This window comes from Pristiophorus japonicus, chromosome 9, assembly GCF_044704955.1.
Source record: "Pristiophorus japonicus isolate sPriJap1 chromosome 9, sPriJap1.hap1, whole genome shotgun sequence".
Lineage (NCBI taxonomy): Eukaryota > Metazoa > Chordata > Chondrichthyes > Pristiophoridae > Pristiophorus > Pristiophorus japonicus.
In genome coordinates this window covers 78,918,716-78,940,512 of record NC_091985.1, presented here as the reverse complement: position 1 = coordinate 78,940,512, position 21,797 = coordinate 78,918,716, and the positions used below count along the sequence as shown (strand labels likewise).

The 21,797-nt window shown below is 45.3% G+C and overlaps 1 protein-coding gene across 5 annotated transcripts in view; it reads right to left on the bottom strand.

Annotated features, from left to right (window-relative positions):
* nek2 (NIMA-related kinase 2) overlaps window positions 1-21,797 on the bottom strand; it is a 125,220-nt gene that overhangs the window by 12,272 nt on the left and 91,151 nt on the right. The window contains exons 1-2 of one of the 5 annotated variants that reach the window (XM_070889512.1): window positions 11,518-11,766; window positions 9,097-9,314 (exon numbers count right to left, since the gene is read on the bottom strand). In XM_070889512.1, the coding sequence (XP_070745613.1) occupies window positions 9,097-9,314; window positions 11,518-11,613 (314 nt within the window). In that variant the 5' untranslated portion in view covers window positions 11,614-11,766. The other 4 variants (XM_070889515.1, XM_070889513.1, XM_070889516.1 and 1 more) reach the window with 4 other exon arrangements.

The window sequence follows — 21,797 nt, the reverse complement described above, 5'->3', positions numbered from 1 at the left end:
TGGCTATTCTTCATGTGCGATCTTTGGCACCAAGCCGTAGCAGGTTAAGAACAAAAGAACATAAGAAATAGGAACAGGAGTAGGCCATACGGCCCCTCGAGCCTGCTCCGCCATTCAATAAGATCATGGCTGATCTGATCATGGACTCAGCTCCACTTCCCCGCCCACTCCCCATAACCCCTTATCGTTTAAGAAACTGTCTATTTCTGTCTCAAATTTATTCATTTATTCTCAGTTTCCACAGCTCTCTGAGGCAGCGAATTCCACAGATTCACAACCCTAAGAGAAGAAATTCCTCCTCATCTCAATTTTAAATGGGCGGCCCCTTATTCTAAGATCATGCCCTCTAGTTCTAGTCTCCCCCATCAGTGGAAACATCCTTTCTGCATCCACCTTGTCAAGCCCCCTCACAATCTTATACGTTTCGATAAGATCACCTCTCATTCTTCTGAATTCCAATGAGTAGAGGCCCAACCTACTCAACCTTTCCTCATAAGTCAACTCCCTCATCCCCAGAATCAACTTAGTGAACCTTCTCTGAACTGTCTCCAAAACAAGTATATCCTTTCGTAAATATGGAAACCAAAACTGCACGCAGTATTCCAGGTGTGGCCTCACCAATACCTTGTATAGCTGTAGCAAGACTTCCCTGCTTTTATACGCCATCCCTTTTGCAATAAAGGCCAAGATACCATTGGCCTTCCTGATCACTTGCTGTACCTGTACACTATCCTTTTGTGTTTCATGCACAAGTATCCCCAGGTCGCGCTGTACTGCGGCACTTTGCAATCTTTCTCCATTTAAATAATAACTAGCTCTTTGATTTTTTTCTGCCAAAGTGCATGACCTCACACTTTCCAACATTATACTCCATCTGCCAAATTTTGCCCACTCACAGCCTGTATGTCCTTTTGCAGATTTTTTGTGTCCTCCCTCACACATTGCTTTTCCTCCCACCTTTGTATCTTCAGCAAACTTGGCTGTTACACTCAGTCCTTTCCTCCAAGTCGTTAATATAGATTGTAAATAGTTGGGGTCCCAGCACTGCTCCCTGCGGCACCCCACTAGTTACTGTTTGCCAACCAGAGAATAAATCATTTATCCCGACTCTCTGTTTTCTGTTAGTTAGCCAATCATCTATCCATGCTAATATATTACCCCCAACCCCGTGAACTTTTATCTTGTGCAGTAACCGTTTATGTGGCACCTTGTCAAATGCCTTCTGGAAGTCCAAACACACCACATTCACTGGTTCCCCTTTATCCACCCTGTTTGCTACATCCTCAAAGAACTCCAGCAAATTTGTCAAACGTGACTTCCCCTTCATAAATCCATGCAGACTCTGCCTGACCGAATTTTGCTTATCCAAATGTCCTGCTTCTGCTTCTTTAATAATGGACTCCAACATTTTCCCAACCACAGATGTTCGGCTAACTGGTCTATAGTTTCCTGCTTTTTGTCTGCCTCCTTTTTAAAATAGGGGTGTTACATTTGCAGTTTTCCAATCTGCTGGGACCTCCCCAGAATCCAGGGAATTTTGGTAAATGACAACCAATGCATCCACAATCCCTGCCGCTACTTCTCTTAAGACCTAGAATACAAGCCATCAGGTCCAAGGAATTTATCTGCCTTTAGTCCCATTATCTTATTGAGTACCACCTCCTTAGTGATTGTGATTGTTAAGTTTGTCCCCCCACCCACTATAGCCCCTTGACTATCCACTGTTGGAATATTGTTAGTGTCCTCTACCGTAAAGACGGATACAAAATATTTGTTCAGAGTTTCTGCCATCTCCATGTTCCCCATTACTAGTTCCCCGGTCTCATCCTCTAAGGGACCAACATTTACTTTAGCCACTCTTTTTCTTTTTATATACCTATTTGAATGCACGGGCAAAACAGCTGAGCCAGATGCTATTCCCACCCAATATTCACACGTAAGTCCAAGGGGCACAGACTTGAATGGATATGGCGGACAATTGGTTTAGCCTTTCACTGCCAGATTTGGCTGGACCACGTAAAGCATTATTGGGTCCTGCTTTCGTCTGTCAAAATTGCTCACTACTCTGGAATGTAAAGATAAACCCTTTAAACTTCTATTCTCCACTACTAACCGCTTTTTTAAACCCCTCTCCCCAGTCTCCACCCTCACCTCCGACAATAAGTGTGAGGAACTCATGGACTTCTTTGTCTCCAAGATTGAGACCATCCGATTGCCCACCTCTGCCTCTTCCCTTCCTTCTCCTAGCCCACCAGGCCAAACTTCCTCTGAGGATTCCCCCTACTCCAGCCCTGACTTCACATCCTTCTCCAATTTAACTGCGATCTCCCCTCATGACCTTTCCGAGCTCATCCTGTCCATAAGACCCACTTCCTGCTCCCTTGACCATTTTCCCATCAAACTGCTGACCACCAACTTCCTTTTCTGGCTCTCATGTTAGCTGACATGGTTAACAGTTCTCTCTCCTCAGTTACTGTCCCCCTCTCCCTCAAATATGCTGTTATCACCCCTCTCTCCAAAAAGAAATCAACCCTCGATCCCTCCATCCTGGCAAACTACCGCCCCCATCTCCAACCTCCCTTTCCTCTTAAAGTCCTTGAATGTGTTGCCTATTCCCAAATCTATGCCCATCTTTCCCGCAATTCCATGTTTGAATCCCTCCAATCCGGTTTCCGCGCCTGCCACAGTACCGAAACGGCTTTCATCAAAGTCACAAATGACAAACTTTGCGACTGTGGCAAAGGCACAATATTTCTCCTCGTCCTTCTTGACAAGTCTGCAGCCTTTCACACGGTTGACCACTCTATCCTTCAACACCTTTCCACCGTCGTTCAGCTGGCTGGCACTGCACTCGCCTGGTTCCATTCTTATCTTATGTAATCGTAGCCAGAAAATCACCTGCAACTGCTTCTCTTCCCGCCCCCGCATCATTACCTCTGATGTCCCCAAATGCCCCTCCTATTTCTCATCTGCATGTTGCCCCTCGGCGACATCATCTGGAAACACAGCGTCAATTTTCACACATACTGTTGACACCCAGCTCTACCTCACTGACAACTCGAGACAGGCTGTGCTGTGCTGTGCCCCCGCCTCCACAAAAAAACAAAATGTAATCACTCAAATCAGGGCAACTAATGAAAACTTTGGCTCTTCCACAGTGGGTACGCTGTTAAATTCCCCACTAAAAGTTAGACCCAAAGGGATTAAGTGTAACTGGGGTTTTAACAACATATTGACTGTTAAACAAATGTAAAGGACCTGGAACACTAATTTTAATTTTGTCCAGTGAAATCTGTTCATTTTAATAAAAATTTAAATTTCAAGATTCAACTTTTTAAAAAAAGTTTGTCCCTCTTTATTTCAATTTACCTTTTCTCCCTGTTAAAAGATTCAAACTTTCTTTTGCTCTATTTTAAAAAGTTTGAATTTTAAGAGCTTACTCACTTCCTTGTGAATTCTGCTTGTTGATTGGCTGCTTAGAAACATAGAAAATAGGTGCAGGAGTAGGCCCTTCGAGCCTGCACCACCATTCGATAAGATCATGGCTGATCATTCCCTCAGTACCCCTTTCCTGCCTTCTCTCCATACCCCTTGATCCCTTTAGCGGTAAGGGCCATATCCAACTCCCTCTTGAATATATCCAATGAACTGGCATCAACAACTCTCTGCGGCAGGGAATTCCACAGATTAACAAATCTCTGAGTGAAGAAGTTTCTGCTCATCTTGATTCTAAATGGCCTACCCCTTATCCTTAGACTGTGACCCCTGGTTCTGGACTCCCCCAACATTGGGAACATTCTTCCTGCATCTCATCTGTCCAGTCAGAATTTTATATGTTTCTATAAGATCCCCTCTCATTCTTCTAAACTCCAGTGAATACAGGCCCAGTCAATCCAGTCTCTCCTCATATGTCAGTTCTGCCATCCCGGGCATCAGTCTGGTGAACCTTCGCTGCACTCCCTCAATAGCAAGAATGTCCTTCCTCAGATTAGGAGACCAAAATGGAACACAATATTCCAGGTGAGGCCTCACCAAGGCCCTGTACAGCTGCAGTAAGACCTCCCTGCTCGTATACTCAAATCCCCTAGCTATGAAGGCCAACATGCCATTTCCCTTCTTCACCGCCTGCTGTACCTGCATGCCAACCTTCAATGACTGATGTACCATGACACCCAGATCGCGTTGCACCTCCCCTTTTCCTAATCTGCCGCCATTTAGATAATATTCTGCCTTCATGTTTTTGCCACCAAAGTGGATAACCTCACATTTATCCATATTATACTGCATCTGCCATGCATTTGCCCACTCACCTAACCTGTCCAAGTCACCCTGCAGCCTCTTAGCATCCTCCTCACAGCTCACACCGTCACCCAGCTTAGTGTCATCTGCAAACTTGGAGATATTACTCTCAATTCCTTCATCTAAATCATTGATGTATATTGTAAATAGCTGGAGTCCCAGCACGGAGTCCTGCGGCACCCCACTAGTCACTGCCTGCCATTCTGAAATTGACCCGTTTATCCCGACTCTCTGCTTCCTGTCTGCCAACCAGTTCAATATCCATGTCAATACATTACCCCCAATACCACGTGCTTTAATTTTGCACACCAATCTCTTGTGCGGGACCTTGTTAAAAGGCTTTTGAAAGTCCAAATACACCACATCCACTGGTTCTCCCTTGTCCACTCTACTAGTTACACCCTCAAAAAATTCTAGAAGATTTGTCAAGCATGATTTCCCTTTCATAAATCCATGTTGACTTGGACCGATCCTGTCACTGCTTTCCAAATGCACTGCTATTTCATCTTTAATAATTGATTCCAACATTTTCCCCACTATTGATGTCAGGCTAACCGGTCTAAAATTTGCCGTTTTCTCTCTCCCTCCTTTTTTAAAAAGTGGGGTTACATTAGCTACCCTCTAGTCCATAGGAACTGATCCAGAGTCGATAGACTGTTGGAAAATGATCATCAATGCATCCATTATTACAAGGGCTACTTCCTTAAGTACTCTGGGATGCAGACTATCAGGCCCTGGGGATTCATTGGCCTTCAATCCCATCAATTTCCCTAACACAATTTCCTGGCTAATAAGGCTTTCCTTCAGTTCTTCCTTCTCGCTAGACCCTCAGTCTCCTAGTATTTCCAGAACGTTATTTGTATCTTCCTTAGTGAAGACAAAACCAAAGTATTTGTTCAGTTGGTCTGCCATTTCTTTGTTCCCCATTATAAATTCACCTGATTCTGACTGCAAGGGACCTACGTTTGTCTTCACTAATCTTTTCCTCTTCACATATCTATAGAAGCTTTTGCAGTCAGTTTTTATGTTCCCAGCAAGCTTCCTCCCATACTCTATTTTTCCCCCTCCTAATTAAACCCTTTGTCCTCCTCTGCTGAATTCTAAATTTCTCCCAGTCCTCAGGTTTGCTGCTTTTTCTGGCCAATTTATATGCCTTTTCCCTTGGATTTAACACTATCCCTAATTTCCCTTGTTAGCCACGGTTGAGCCACCTTCCCCCCGTTTTATTTTTACTCCAGACAGGGATGTACAATTGTTGAAGTTCATCCATGTGATCTTTAAATGTTTGCCATTGCCTATCCACCGTCAACTCTAAGTATCTTTCGCCAGTCTATTCTAGCCAATTCACGTTTCATACCATCGAAGTTACCTTTCCTTAAGTTCAGGACCCTAGTCTCTGAATTAACTGTGTCACTCTCCATCTTAATAAAGAATTCTACCATATTATGGTCACTCTTCCCCACACAACAAGATTGCTAATTAGTCCTTTCTCGTTACACATCACCCGGTCTAGGATGGCCAGCCCTCTAGTTGGTTCCTCGACATATTGGTCTCGAAAACCATCGCTGATACACTCCAGGAAATCCTCCTCCACCGTACTGCTACCAGTTTGGTTAGTCCAATCTATATGTAGATTAAAGTCGCCCATGATAACTGCTGTGCCTTTATGGCACGCATTGAAACAGTTAATTCAGAGACCATGGTCCAGAACTTAAAGAAGGGTAACTTTGAAGGTATGAGGCGTGAATTGGCTAAGATAGATTGGCGAATGATACTTAAGGGGTTGACTGTGGATGGGCAATGGCAGACATTTAGAGACCGCATGGATGAATTACAACAATTGTACATTCCTGTCTGGCGTAAAAATAAAAAAAGGGAAGGTGGCTCAACCGTGGCTATCTAGGGAAATCAGGGATAGTATTAAAGCCAAGGAAGTGGCATACAAATTGGCCAGAAATAGCAGCGAACCTGGGGACTGGGAGAAATTTAGAACTCAGCAGAGGAGGACAAAGGGTTTGATTAGGGCAGGGAAAATGGAGTACGAGAAGAAGCTTGCAGGGAACATTAAGGCAGATTGCAAAAGTTTCTATAGGTATATAAAGAGAAAAAGGTTAGTAAAGACAAACGTAGGTCCCCTGCAGTCAGAATCAGGGGAAGTCATAACGGGGAACAAAGAAATGGCAGACCAATTGAACAAGTACTTTGGTTCAGTATTTACTAAGGAGGACACAAACAACCTTCCGGATATAAAAGGGGTCAGAGGGTCTAATAAGGAGGAGGAACTGAGGGAAATCTTTATTAGTCGAGAAATTGTGTTGGGGAAATTGATGGGATTGAAGGCCGATAAATCCCCAGGGCCTGATGGACTGCATCCCAGAGTACTTAAGGAGGTGGCCTTGGAAATAGCGGATGCATTGACAGTCATTTTCCAACATTCCATTGACTCTGGATCAGTTCCTATCGAGTGGAGGGTAGCCAATGTAACCCCACTTTTTAAAAAAAGGAGGGAGAGAGAAAGCAGGGAATTATAGACCGGTCAGCCTGACCTCAGTAGTGGGTAAAATGATGGAATCAATTATTAAGGATGTCATAGCAGCGCATTTGGAAAATGGTGACATGATAGGTCCAAGTCAGCATGGATTTGTGAAAGGGAGATCATGCTTGACAAATCTTCTGGAATTTTTTGAGGATGTTTCCAGTAAAGTGGACAAAGGAGAACCAGTTGATGTGGTATATTTGGACTTTCAGAAGGCTTTCGACAAGGTCCCACACAGGAGATTAATGTGCAAAGTTAAAGCACATGGGATTGGGGGTAGTGTGCTGACGTGGATTGAGAACTGGTTGTCAGACAGGAAGCAAAGAGTAGGAGTAAATGGGTACTTTTCAGAATGGCAGGCAGTGACTATGGGGTACCGCAAGGTTCTGTGCTGGGGCCCCAGCTGTTTACATTGTACATTAATGATTTAGACGAGGGGATTAAATGTAGTATCTCCAAATTTGCGGATGACACTAAGTTGGATGGCAGTGTGAGCTGCGAGGAGGATGCTATGAGGCTGCAGAGTGACTTGGATAGGTTAGGTGAGTGGGCAAATGCGTGGCAGATGAAGTATAATGTGGATAAATGTGAGGTTATCCACTTTGGTGGTAAAAACAGAGAGACAGACTATTATCTGAATGGTGACAGATTAGGAAGGGGGAAGGTGCAGCGAGACCTGGGTGTCATGGTACATCAGTCATTGAAGGTTGGCATGCAGGTACAGCAGGCGGTTAAGAAAGCAAATGGCATGTTGGCCTTCATAGCGAGGGGATTTGAGTACAGGGGCAGGGAGGTGTTGCTAGTTGTATAGGGCCTTGGTGAGGCCACACCTGGAGTATTGTGTACAGTTTTGTTCTCCTAACTTGAGGAAGGACGTTCTTGCTATTGAGGGAGTGCAGCGAAGATTCACCAGACTGATTCCCGGGATGGTGGGACTGACCTATCAAGAAAGACTGGATCAACTGGGCTTGTATTCACTGGAGTTCAGAAGAGTGAGAGGGGACCTCATAGAAACTTTTAAAATTCTGACGGGTTTGGACAGGTCGGATGCAGGAAGAATGTTCCCAATGTTGGGGAAGTCCAGAACCAGGGGTCACAGTCTAAGGATAAGGGGTAAGCCATTTAGGACCGAGATGAGGAGAAACTTCTTCACCCAGAGAGTGGTGAACCTGTGGAATTCTCTACCATAGAAAGTAGTTGAGGCCAATTCACTAAATATATTCAAAAGGGAGTTGGATGAAGTCCTTACTACTCAGGGGATCAAGGGGTATGGCGAGAAAGCAGGAAAGGGGTACTGAAGTTTCATGTTCAGCCATGAACTCATTGAATGGCGGTGCAGGCTAGAAGAGCTGAATGACCTGCTCCTGCACCTATTTTCTATGTTTCTATGTTTCTATCCCTAATTTTTTGTTTGATGCTGTCCCCAACCTCACTACTACTGTTTGGTGGTCTGTACACAACTCCCACTAGCGTCTTCTGCCCTTTGGTATTCCGCAGCTCTACCCCTACAGATTCCACATCATCCAAGCTAATGTCCTTCCTCATAATTGCGTTAATTTCTTCTTTAACCAGCAACACTATCTCACCTCCTTTTCCTTTCTGTCTATCCTTCCTGAATGTTGAATACCCCTGGATGTTGAGTTCTCAGCCTTGGTCATCCTGGAGCCATGTCGCCGTAATCCCAATTATATCATATTCGTTAATAGCTGCCTGCACAGTTAATTCGTCCACTTTGTTACAAATACTCCTCGCATTGAGGCACAAAGCCTTCAGGCTTGTCTTTTTAACACACTTTGTCCCTTTAGACTTTTGCTGTAATGGTCAGCCTGTTGACGTCACAGCAGTTTGAACAAGGGGATCACCACGACAGTCCATTGAATTGAATGTCGAAAACCCGAAGGTCACAACACAGGGATTGCGAGATCCTTATACGGAGTGTACTCTGGGGCCAGCAGCGAACACCTTCCCTTCATTGCTGACTGCAAATTCCAGGCCATTGTTTTCCAATATAACAGTTATAACAGATTACAACAGTGACTACACTGCAAAAGTACTTAATTGGCTGTAAAACACATTGAGATGTCTGGTAGTCATGAAAGGCGCTATATAAATGCAAATCTTTCTTTTCTTTAGCAATTAATGGAAAAGCACCTTATCGCTTAAAATAAAGATTTAAAACAGCCATTCAGCTTCAACACACTTCCTTTAACAGGACAACCAATTTACAGCATTAATATATTTATCCAGTAAACCCACTTTACCTTTCTCGTAGACACTTGTTAATCAGACTGGCCAAATCTCCTCCTTCACAAAACTCCATTACTATGTACAATGTTGCATTTGTTCTGTCAATAATACGGTCATAATATCGAACAATGTTTGGGTGTTTAAGTTCACGGAGCAAGTTCACCTCCGATACAAGCATCTGCTTCTCTGCCTCAGACATTGACCCATAGTCCATCTCCTTCCAGACCAGGACCTGCAAAAGTTAGTGAAGAAAACACCCATTTCAGACAGACCACAGTAGTTTGGCATGTAAAAACAGGTTAGTATTTTTCTCTTTTGAAGTTGAAATTAGAGGATTGCGTTTATAATCCGATTATTGAGGAAGCTTTGCTGCATGATAACATACATATTTAAGTACTAATTGTTAAATATAAACTTTTCTGTAATTTTAGGGAAGGTCCAGGACTTCCCTTCCTCTTACCCTCTTAAGCAAGAGGAAAGGAATCTCGCCCTTTACTTTGAGCAGAGACAAATAATAAGTCATACACCATAGAATTTTCAATTTTCTAGTAATCAATCAAAATTTTGTCAAATGATTATCTGTAACAATTAAATCAGTCATGAATCATCGTGGCTCGGTGTAAAATTTATCTGTTTTGTCTTGTAACACTGTTGTGAAGTGCCTTGGGACATTTTACTACATTAAAGGCTCTAGAGAAATAAAAGTTATCAATGGGAATTACACAGTACACCCTGACATATGTCCACTAAGAAACCCACTGCAACCCAAAATAACACGTGTCCATCATATACCACTTTTATTTCCATCTCAATGTTGCCCACCTCCACTCCTACCTCCACTCCTACCTCAACACTTAAGTTGCACTTCCAGATTTAACTACTCAAAAACTCTCCTAGCTGACCTCTCATTCTCCATAAAATTCAGATCATCCAAAACTCTGTTGCTGGTGGTATCCTATTCCATACCAATACTTCTCACCCATTTGTTCAGAGCAGAAAACAACTAAGGTTAGCAAACTTCCAGGATTGTCCTCAAGCATGTCTGCTGTGAGGTAAATCATAGGGACATTAAAAAAGCATGTGTGTGTGTGTTTTCATTTTCTTTACATGGAATGTACAACACAGAAACAGGCCATTTTGCCAAACAAGCCTCCTCCCACCCTACTTCATCTAACCCCCATCAGCATATCCTTCTTTTCCTTTCTCCCTCAAATGTTTATCTAGCTTCCCCTAGCATCTATACTATTTGCCTCAACTACTCCTTGTGATGCCAAGTTCCATATTCTAACCACTCCCTGGGTAATAAGTTTCTCCTCAATTCTTTACTGGATTTATAAGTATAATTTACTGTATTATATTTATGGCCCCTGATTTTGGTCTCCCCCATCCTACATCTACCCTATCAAACCCTTTCATAATCTTAAAAAGCTTCTATCAGGTCACCTGAGAAAAGAGTCTCAGGTTGTTCAATTGTTCCTGATAGGTACAACCTCTTAATGTGGTATCATCCCCGTAAATCATTTCTGCACCTTTGAACACTTCTATGCATTAGTTATAGAAATATTGGTAGGTAGGTGGGAAAGGGTCCATTGAACTGACAATCATCCCATCATCATCATCATAGGCAGTCCCTCGAAACGAGGATGACCCATTTTCACGCCAAAAAGGGATGAGTTCACAGGTGTTTCAATGAAGGACCTAACATTCCAGACCCCGAACTACATCTTGGAGGGTGGAAGATGCCTGTGCTTGGATTTTTTTAACGTGTTGCGGCCGTTGCACACCAGCCACCACGTGGGCTTGACAGAGCTAGGTCTTGGTCCAGTGGCAAGGATTACTCAAGACGACTGTAGACCAGCTCTGCTGCAGGGACCGAGCGCACACATATTGCAGTGTGGGCTGGCCCGTGCTGCCCCGGGCCCTCGCCTCTTCTGGGCCTCAGACTCACGCTTCTCCTGGGCCCAGGTCACTTCCTTCTACAAACTCTGGCCGCTCCTTTGCCCCTCCTGCTGTGCCTGCCCGCACTGCAATCAGCGTCCTGACTTCACAGCCGTCGCCCTCCTGCAGTGGGTATGCCGTCGCACGCTGCACCCTCTGATGGCCCCGGCCTACTGATGGTCTTGCAGGCCGGGACCGCACCGATTTCCGGACCGGGCCGCCGCACGCTGCTCCTTCGAATGCAGCCATCTAATGGGATAACGAAGAGCCTTCCCATTGGTGGAGAGGGGAGATCATGTGATGATTCCTCCAGGAATGCCTGGGACCAGAAGCAGCAGAGGCGCAGTTTTTCCATTCAAGTTCAAATGACCCCAGCGTCTGTTTTAAAGCGTCCTCATCACCCCCCTAAAAAAAAACTCTCCGCGCCCGTCAGGTTAACTGCTCAGCGGCGCAGGTTTGTTTAGCCGACGGCCAGATCGGAGCAGCGCCTCACTCACTTTGCCGTCCGACTTCCTTCTGATCTTCTGGCACCTGCCGTAAGAGCCAGAGCCAATGCTCTCCATCAGTTCATAGTCTTCCAGGCGGGACGGCATTTTTTTCTATATATATCTATGAGACGAATGGCCGCGGGCATCGAAATCTAAAAATGAGCTGAAGGCGCTGCAGAGTTGGGCGGCTGCTGACTCTGTGTAACCGGCGGCCTGAGTTGGAACAGGAGCCGCGCATCCAACCGTCCAATCACCGCGAGTCGCGAGCCGCGCGCCCAACTTTAAAACCTAGTATCCTTACCGCCCCCCCAGCTCCATTCCGATTGGTCGGTCGGCCTCGGCGTCCCGGCTTTTGATTGGTTCACAGGCCACAACAAACGGGTCCCTTGGCAGCGGCTCACGGCGCGGGAGCAGCGCGCGAAGTTTAAAAGCGATCAGTATTCTCATAGCTGGCTTTTCATGGTTTCGGATTTCGGAACTTGTTTTGGTTACAATTCATGCAGGAAATTTTGAAATGCCAGTTAGTTTGTTGGTGGAGACTCGGTTATTCGATTTTTAAATTCAAATTTTTGGAATACCTATTTGAGCAAACACCAGAACTATAATTTTACTATAGTTCTTGAGGAAACAGTTGATTTATTGGAAATGAATTTTTTTTTAAAGTTTTTTAAATTCTTTAACCATAATACTTAAATAAAAAGGAAACACTGGGAGGACACTACTTCCAGTATTATTTGTTTCAGGAGTGTGGTGTGTTGAGACTTGAGAACATAAGAAGCAGGATTAGGCCATGCGACTCTTGTCTGATGTGCCATTCAATAAGATCATAGCTGATCTTCTACAACTCCACTTCCAACCCCCCTGTCCCATATCACTTGATTTCCTTAGTGCCCAAAAACCTATATACCTCAGTCTTTAATATACTCATCGACTGAGCATGCACAGCCCTCAAGTAAAGAATTCCAAAGATTCACAACCCTCTGAGTGAAGAAATTTCTTCTCATCTCATGCCTAAATGGCCGACCCTTTATCCTGGGACTATGACGCTTTGTTCTAGACTCTTCAGCCAGGGGAAACAGCCTTCTCAGCATCTACCCTGTCAAGCCCTCTAAGAATTTTCTGAAGTTTCAATGTCACCTCATTCTTCTAAACTCCAGCGAATATAGGCCCATTCTGCTCATTCTAAGGCAGAATAAAGGCATGGAATGAGGATTGAGATCAATGGAAACAAAAGTGCCTTATCACAGAACTTCATTTCCAATGAGTTACTTTGGAAGTGTACATGCAAATAAGATGAATGACCAGTTTATCTGGTTTTTGGTGTTGGCTGAGGGAACACATCTGCTCTATTTCAAACAGTGCCATGGTCATTTTTATATTCACCTCAACAGACAAACACGGCATCAATTTAACAGCACTTCAAACAATACAGAACACCAGCAATATTTCTCATTTACACCCTGCCCCTTGTACGAAAACACACTGTCGGGTTCCACATGTATGCTGACAACACCCTACTCTACCTCGTCAGTACCTCTCTCGACCCCTCCTCTGCCTCTAATTTATCACACTGCTTGTTCAAAATCCAGTATTGGATGAGTAGAAATTTTCTCCAATAAAATATTGGGAAGACCGAAGACATTGTCTTTATTTTCCAATCCCTCTATCACCTCATCCCTCCTTATCTTTGTAACCTCTAGCCCTACAACCCTCCGAGATCTCCGTGTTCCTCCAATTGTGGCCTCTTGCGCATTCCCGATTTTCATTTCTCCACCATTGGCGGCAGTCCCTTCAGCCACCTAGGCCCTAAGTTCTAGAATTCCCTCCATAAATCTCTCTGCCTATCTACTCTCTTCCTTTAAGATGCTCCTTAAAACCTACCTCTGTGACCAAGCTCTTGGTCATCTGTCTTAATATCTCCTTATGTGGCTCAGTGTCAAATTTTATTTGATAATGCTTCTTGGGATGTTTTACTACATTAAAGGCACTATATAAATGCTAGTTGTTGTTTCATTTATGTTTTATTTATGCCAGAGTCCATAAATATTTTTAAAAGAGAATTAGATAATTGCTTGGAAAAGAATTGAAGAGTAGGAAATAACAACAAAATATATTTATATAGTGCCTTTAATGTAGTGAAACATCCCAAGGCACGTCACAGGAGTATTATGAGATACAAATTTGACCGAGTTCAAATTAGCGCAGGTGACCAAACATTTGGTCAAATAGGTAGGTTTTAAGGAGCATCTTGAAGGAGGAAAGAGAGGCAGAGAGGTTTAGGCAGGGAGTTTCAGAACTTGGGCCCTCGGCAACAGAAGGCACAGCCACCAATGGTTGAGCGATTATAATCAGGGATGCTCAAGAGGGCAGAATTTGAGGAGCGCAGACATCTCAGAGGTTTGTGGGGCTGGAGAAGATTGCAGAGATAGGGAGGGGCGAGGCCATGGAGGGATTTGAAAATAAGAATGAGAATTTTGAAATCGAGGCGTTACTTAACTAGAAGGAAATGTAGGTCAGTGAGCACATGGGTAAGCGGGACTTGGTCCGAGTTAGGACAAGGGCAGCCGAGTTTTGGATCACCTCTAGTTTACGTTGGGTAGAAAGTGGGAGGCCAGCCAGGAGTGTGTTGGAATAGTCATGTCTGGAGCTAACAAAGGCAACGAAAGGGGGATTAGATTGGGTGGGATATTAAGGGACACAGGTGTGAGCAATAGAGTATGATTAGACTAAGTGCTACAGACTTGATGGGCCAAGTGGAACATTCTATGGTTCTTTGTCCTGTTTCTGTGTTCTAAGATTCTTTTTCTTTAATCTTTCCATCTAAGAGGCGAACTGCTGTTGCTGAGAGAACTTAGTAGGCGAAGAGGTTTAGGGAGGGAATTCCAGAGCTTAGGGCCTAAGTGAGCTGAAGGAAAAGGTCGACAATGGTGGAGAAATCTAAAGCGGCTAGAATTGGAGGAACACAGAGATCTCGGAAAGTTATAGGGTTGCAGGAGGTTACAGAGAAAGGTAGGGGCGAGGCCATGGAGGGATTCGAAAACAAGTTTGAGCGGATTGAAAACCGCAAATGTAACGACCCTATTTAAGAAAGGAGGCAGTCAGAAAGCAGGAAACTATAGACCAGTTAGCCTAACATCTGCCATTGAGAAAATGCTGTAGTCCATTTTTAAAGACATTTAGAAAATCATAATACAGTCAAGCAGAGTCAACATGGTTTTATGAAAGAGAAATCATGTTTGACAAATTTGCTGGAGTTCTTTGAGGATGTCGCGAACAGGGTGGATAAAGGGGAACCAGTAGATGTAGTGGATTTGGATTTCCAGAAGACATTCGATAAGGTGCCACATAAAAGGTTACTGCACAAGATAAGAGCTCACGGGGTTGGGGGTAATATATTAGCATAGATAGAGGATTGGTTAACCAACAGAAAACAGAGAGTCTGGATAACTGAGTCATTTTCCGGTTGGCAAACTGTAACTAGTGGGGTGGCACAAGGATCAGTGCTGGGGCCTCAACTATTTACAACCTATATTAATGACTTGGATGAAGGGACCGAATGTAATGTCGTCAAATTTGTTGATGATACAAAGATAGTAGGGAAAGTAAGTTGTGAAGCGGACACTAAGAATTTACAAAGGGATACAGATAGGCTAAGTGAGTGGGCAAACATTTGGCAGATGAAGTATAATGTAGGAAAATGTGAGGTTATCTACTTTGGTTGGAAAAATAAAAAGACAAATTATTATTTAAATGGGGAGAGATTACAAAATGCTGCAGTACAGAGAGATCTGGGGATCCTCGTACATGAAACACAAAAAGTTAGCATACAGCAAGTAATTAGGAAGGCAAATGGAATCTTGGCCTTTATTGCAAGGGAGTGAAGTATAAAAGGAGGGAAGTCCTGCTACAACTGGTGAGACCACACCTGGACTACTGCGTACAGTTTTGGTCTCCTTATGTAAGGAGGGATATACAGGTACAACCACCGAAATCCAAAGTTCCAAAAACCGGAATGTTTCGAAAACCAGATGTTTCCCCTCGTGGGGGAATCTAGAATTAGGGGGCATAGTTTCAGAATAGGGGACCGTCCATTTAAAATGGAGATGAGGAGGAATTTCTTCTCTCAGAGGGTCAAGAATCTGTGGAATTATCTACGCTAGAGAGCTGCGAAGGCTGGATCATTGAATATATTTAAGGTGGAGATAGACAGATTTTTGAACGATAAGGGAGTCGAGGGTTATGGGGAGTGGGCAGGGAAGTGGAGTTGAGGCCAAGATCAGATCAGCCATGATATTATTGAATGGCGGAGCAGGCTCGAGGAGCCAGATGGCCTACACCTGCTCCTATTTCTTATGTTCTTATCTCAGGGGTTTGTGGGCTGGAGGCTCGACTCCCTTATCGTTCAAAAATCTGTCTATCTCCACCTTAAATATATTCAATGATCCAGCCTTCGCAGCTCTCTGGCATAGATAATTCCACAGATTCTTGACCCTCTGAGAGATAGGGAGGGGTGAGGCCATGGAGGGATGTGAAAACAGGGATGAGAATTTTGAATTGAGGTGTTGCTTAACTGGGAGCCAATATAAGTCAGCGAGCACAGGGGTGATGGTTGAGCGGGACCTGGTACGAGTTCGGACATGGGCAGCTGAGTTTTGGATCACCTCAAGTTTATGTAGGTCAGAATCTAGGAGGCCAACTAGGAGTGTGTTGGAATAGTCAAGTCTAGAGGTAACAAATACATGGATGAGGGCTTCAGCAGCAGATGAGCTGAGGCAAGGGCGGAGACGGGCAACGTTCGGGAGGTGGAAGTAGGTGGTCTTAGTTATGCTGCGAATATGTGGTCGAAAGGTCATTTCAGGGTCAAATATGACACCAAGGTTACGAACAGCCTCACAGATGTTAGGGTGAGGGATGGAGGCAGTGGCTAGGGAACGGAGTTTGTGGAGGGGACTGAAAACAATGGCTTCGGTCTTCCCAATATTTAATTGGAGAATATTTCTGCTCATCCAGAACTGGATGTCGGACAAGCAGCCTGATAATTTAGGGACCGTGGAGGGGTCGAGAAAAGTGGTAGTGAGGTAGAGCTGGGTGTCATCAGCGTACATATGGAAACTGATGCTGTGTTTTCGGATGATGTTGCCAAGAGGCAATGTGTAGATGAGAAATAGAGGGGCCAAGGATAGATCCTTGGGGGTCACCAAAGGTAACAATGCGGGGACGGGAACAGAAGCTGTTGGAAGTGATTCTCTGGCTACGCTTATATAGATAAGAATGGAACCAGGCGAGTGCTGTCCCACCTGGCTGGACGATAGAGGAGAGGCGTTGGAAAAGGATAGAGTGGTCAACCATGTCAAAGGTTGACCACACATCAGCCAGGCTTCCGTCATAATCTTAGGCTAAGTTTCCATGATTTTATTTCTAATACCTTCTGAAAATAAACATATACCAATAACATCTACAGGGAGAAAGTGACCTTTTTGAGCTGGTTTTTCTTATTCCAACACCATTTTAAGGTTATTGAATCATTTTAACCTAAAGGTGACTTGGGTTTTTTACATTCAAATCTCAGGATACCCAACAAAGGAATTGAGTTATCCTCTGCAACATGTAAACCAGCTTTAAGTACTATACTGTCACATTCAGCAAATGTTATATGATGCAAATCTACTTCGCAATTAAAATGGAGTGAGTAGTGTTGTGTATGGAGAAAGAATCAAACTGAACACTGTGAGCTCAAAGTAAAGTGTAACCTTAGTCTTTTATTGCAGGTCTCCAGAGTGCCTCTCCAACTTGTGAAGCCTTCTTAAATACCTGTGCTCCCAAGGGATTATGGGATCCCTTAGGACTCTGGGGAATGAGCCCTCTGGTGGTTGTACAGAGGTACAGAGTAAATACATGTCCACATATGTAACAACATTCCCCCCCAAAGCCAATAGTGTAACTATTTACAATGTGAGTCGATCTGGGGCCCTTCTTTCCCTGGTTGATTGCCTCGGTGTGAAAGCTGGTGTTGTTGAATCATTTGTTGGACCCTCGCTGGGCTGCTGTGCAGCTGGCCTTGCTGGGCTGCCTGGTGTGTTGGGCCCTGCAGGGCTGCTGTGGATGATGGGGGTCGGTTGCCACTGGCATGTGTGTTGGGGGATCAAAAAAGGTAGGGTCCAAGGTGGGTTGCTCAGGGTAGTCCGTGAATCTGAGTTTGATTTGGTCCAAGTATTTCCGGTGAATGAGTCCATTTGAAAGGTTAACCCGAAACACCCTGCTCCCCTCTTTGGCCACGACAGTGCCGGGAAGCCACTTGGGACCTTGTCCATAATTTAATACAAATACAGGATCATTGTCTTCAATCTCGCGTGACACATTTGCGCTATCATGGTATGCACTTTGTTCAAGCCACCTGCTCTCTATCTGTTCATGTAGATCAGGGTGAACTAACGAGAGCCTTGTCTTAAGTGCTCTTTTCATGAGCAGTTCAGCAGGTGGGATCCCAGTGAGTGAGTGGGGGTCTCGTGCAGTAGCTAAGCAGGACTCGGGATAGGCGAGTTTGTAGTGAGCCTTCAGTTACCTCATCAAGCCTTGCTTGATGGTTTGCACTGCTCGCTCTGTCTGACCATTGGACGCTGGTTTAAACGGGGCAGATGTGACATGTTTGATTCCGTACGGATCATGAATTCTTCGAACTCAGCACTGGTAAAACATGGCCCATTGTCGCTCACCAGGACATCGGGTAAGCCGTGTCTGGCAAACATGGCCCGCAGGCTTTCAGTGGTGGCAGCGGACGTGCTAGCCGACATTATCTCACATTCAATCCACTTGGAGTACGTGTCTACAACCACAAGGAACATCTTACCCAAGAATGGGCCTGCATAGTCGACATGTACCCTAGACTACGGTTTGGAGGACCAAGACCATAAACTTAGTGGCGCCTCCCTGGGTACATTGCTTAACTGCGAGCATATATTATATCTGTGAACGAAGGACTCTAAGTCCGCATCGATACCGCGCCACCACACATGAGATCTGGCTATCGCTTTCATCATTACGATGCTTGGGTGGGTACTGTGGAGGTCATTGATGAAGGTGTCTCTGCTGTTCTTGGGGACCACTACTCGATTGCCCCACAGAAGGCAGTCTGCCTGTATAGACATTCCATCTTTGCGCCACTGGAATGGTTTTATCTCTTCCTGCATTTCCACTGGGATACTGGACCAGCTCCCGTGAAGCACACAGCTTTTGACTAGAGATAATAAGGGGTCCTGGCTTGTCCAGGTTTTGATCTGCCGGGCAGTAATGGGTGATTGTTCACTCTCAAATGCTTCCATAACCATGGCTAGATCTGTGGGCTGCACCATTTCCACCCCCGTGGTGGGCAATGGCAGCCTACTGAGAGTATCGGTGCAGTTTTCTGTGCCTGGCCTGTGGCAGATGGCGTAGTTGTATGCGGACAACGTGAGCGCCCATCTCTGGCTGCGGGCCGATGCGTTGGTATTTATCCCTTTACTCTCGGAGAACAGGGATATAAGTGGCTTATGGTCAGTTTCCAATTCGAATTTTAGCCCAAACAGGTATTGATGCATTTTCTTTACCCCATTGACACACGCTAACGCTTCTTTCTCAATCATGCTGTAGGCTCTCTCAGCCTTAGACAGACTCCTGGATGCATAAGCAACCGGTTGCAGTTTTTCGAAATCATTAGCTTGTTGCAATACATACCTGACGCCATATGACGACGCATCACATGCTAGTACCAAACGCTTACATGGATCATACAACACAAGCAATTTGTTTGAGCATAACAATTTTCTTGCTTTTACAAAGGCATTTTCTTGGCTTTTGCCCCAAACCCATTTGCCCCCCTTTTCGTAGTAAGACATGTAGTGGTTCTAGCAGGGTGCTGAGACCCGTTAAGAAGTTACCAAAGTAGTTCAAGAGTCCCAGAAACGACGGCAGCTCCATCACGTTCTGTGGCCTTGGTGCGTTCTTGATTGCCTCCGTTTTCGCGTTGGTGGGACTGATGCCGTCCGCCGCAATCCTCCTTCCCAGGAACTCCATTTCAGACGCCAGGAAAATGCACTTCGAGCGTTTTAACCTGAGCCCCACACGGTTGAGTCGACTAAGAACCTCCTCCAGGTTCTGCAGGTGTTCGACTGTGTTCCGACCTGTGACCAAGATGTCGTCCTGGAAGATCACAGTGTGTGGGACCAACTTCAATAAACATTCCATGTTTCTCTGGAATATCGCCGCCGCTGATCGGATTCCAAACAGGCATCTGTTACAAACAAAAAGACCTTTGTGCAGGTGAGGGCCTTCGATGATTCCTCCAGCTCCTGCGTCATGTAGGCTGAAGTCAGATCCAGCTTCGTGAAGTTCTTTCCTCCCGCCAGCGTTGCAAAGAGGTCGTTGGCTTTTGGTAGTGGGTATTGCTCCAACAGGGAGAAACGATTGATAGTTACTTTGTAATCGCCACAGATTCTGACGGTGCCGTCTCCCTTGAGGACTGGGACAATAGGACTGGCCCACTCGCTGAACTCGATTGGTGAAATGATGCCCTCTCGTTGCAGCCGGTCTAGCTCGATCTCTATCCTTTCTCTCATCATGTATGGTACTGCTCTCGCCTTGTGATGGATGGGTCGCGCCCTCGGAATTAGATGGATCTGCACTTTTGCTCCTTGGAATCTCCCGATGCCTGGTTCGAACAGCGAAGGAAATTTGTTTAAGACCTGGGCACACGAAGTGTCGTCAGCGGGCGATAGCGCTCGGACGTCGTCTCAGTTCCAGCGTATCTTTCCCAGCCAGCTCCTGCCGTGCAGCGTGGGACCATCGCCCGGTACCACCCAGAGTGGTAGCTTGTGCACCACTCCATCATAGGAGGCCTTTATGGTAGCACTGCCGATTACAGGAATCAGGTCTTTAGTGTAAGTTCTTAATCTCGTGCGAACTGGAGTTAAGACTGGCCTTGAGGCCTTGTTGCACCACAATCTTTCGAAAGTCTTTTTGCCCATGATGGGCTGGCTTGCGCCCGTGTCCAGCTCCATTGACACTAGGAGTCCATTTAGTTCAACATTCAGCATTATCGGGGGACGATTCGTGATGAATGTGTGCACCCCATGTACCTCTGCCTCCTCTATCTGAGGCTCTGGTTCGTAGTGACCCTCCGTGGCTCTGTCCTCCTCTGCAACATGGTAGTTTGCAGGTTTAACAGGCTTTGCAGCTCGCCTGCACACTCGTTGGAGGTGTCCCATTGTTCCACAGCCCTTGCAAACGTATCCTTTGAATCGGCATGAATGGAAACAATGATCACCCCCGCAGTGCCAACAAGGTGTTAATGGCCTTGCATTCATCACCCTTGATAGTGGACTCTGAGACAACTGCGGACGTGTAGTTGCAGGTATGTGTGACCTGCCCTGTACGTTACGATTCGAAAACAATATCACTTTGTTCACAGTACTTGTAGCAGCACTTGTGTGCTGAGAGATTCGCTAAGTATTGTCACTGGTGGCAATGAATGCCTGGGCTATCGCTATGGCCTTACTCAAGGTTGGGGTCTCTACAGTCAAAAGCTTGCGAAGTATAGTTTTGTGGCCAATGCCAAGTACAAAAAAGTCTCTGAGCATGTGCTCCAAATGTCCTTCAAATTCGCAATGCCCTGCAAGGCGTCTCAGCTCGGCGACATAACTTGCCACTTCCTGGCCTTCGGACCTTTTGTAGGTGTAGAACCGGTACCTCGCCATCAAAACGCTTTCCTTCGGGTTCAAATGCTCTTGAACCAGTGTGCACAAATCAGTGTATGATTTCTCCGTGGGTTTCGCTGGAGTGAGCAGATTCTTCATGGGGCCATACGTTGTGCCCCACAGACGGTGAGGAAGATTGCCCTTCGTGTGGCAGCGCTCTCTTCCCCATCTAGCTCGTTGGCCACGAAGTATTGGTGGAGTTGCTCTACAAAAGTTTACCAATCATCTCCCTCCGAAAATTTCTCCAGGGTGCCCACTGTTCTCTGCATCTTTGGGTTCACTATCTGTATCTCATTGCCAGTTGTTGTGTATGGAGAGAGAGTCAGACTGAACACTGTGAGCTCAAAGTATAGTGTGACCTTAGTCTTTTATTGCAGGTCTCCAGAGTGCCTCTCCAACCTGTGAAGCCTTCTTAAATACCTGTGCTCCCAAGGGATTATTGGATCCCTTGGGACTCCGGGGAATGAGCCTTCTGGTGGCTGTACAGAGTAAATACAAGTCCACATATATAACAAGTTGGAAGGGCTACTCAGCGTGAGGAGCTTATTGTTATGCAAGATA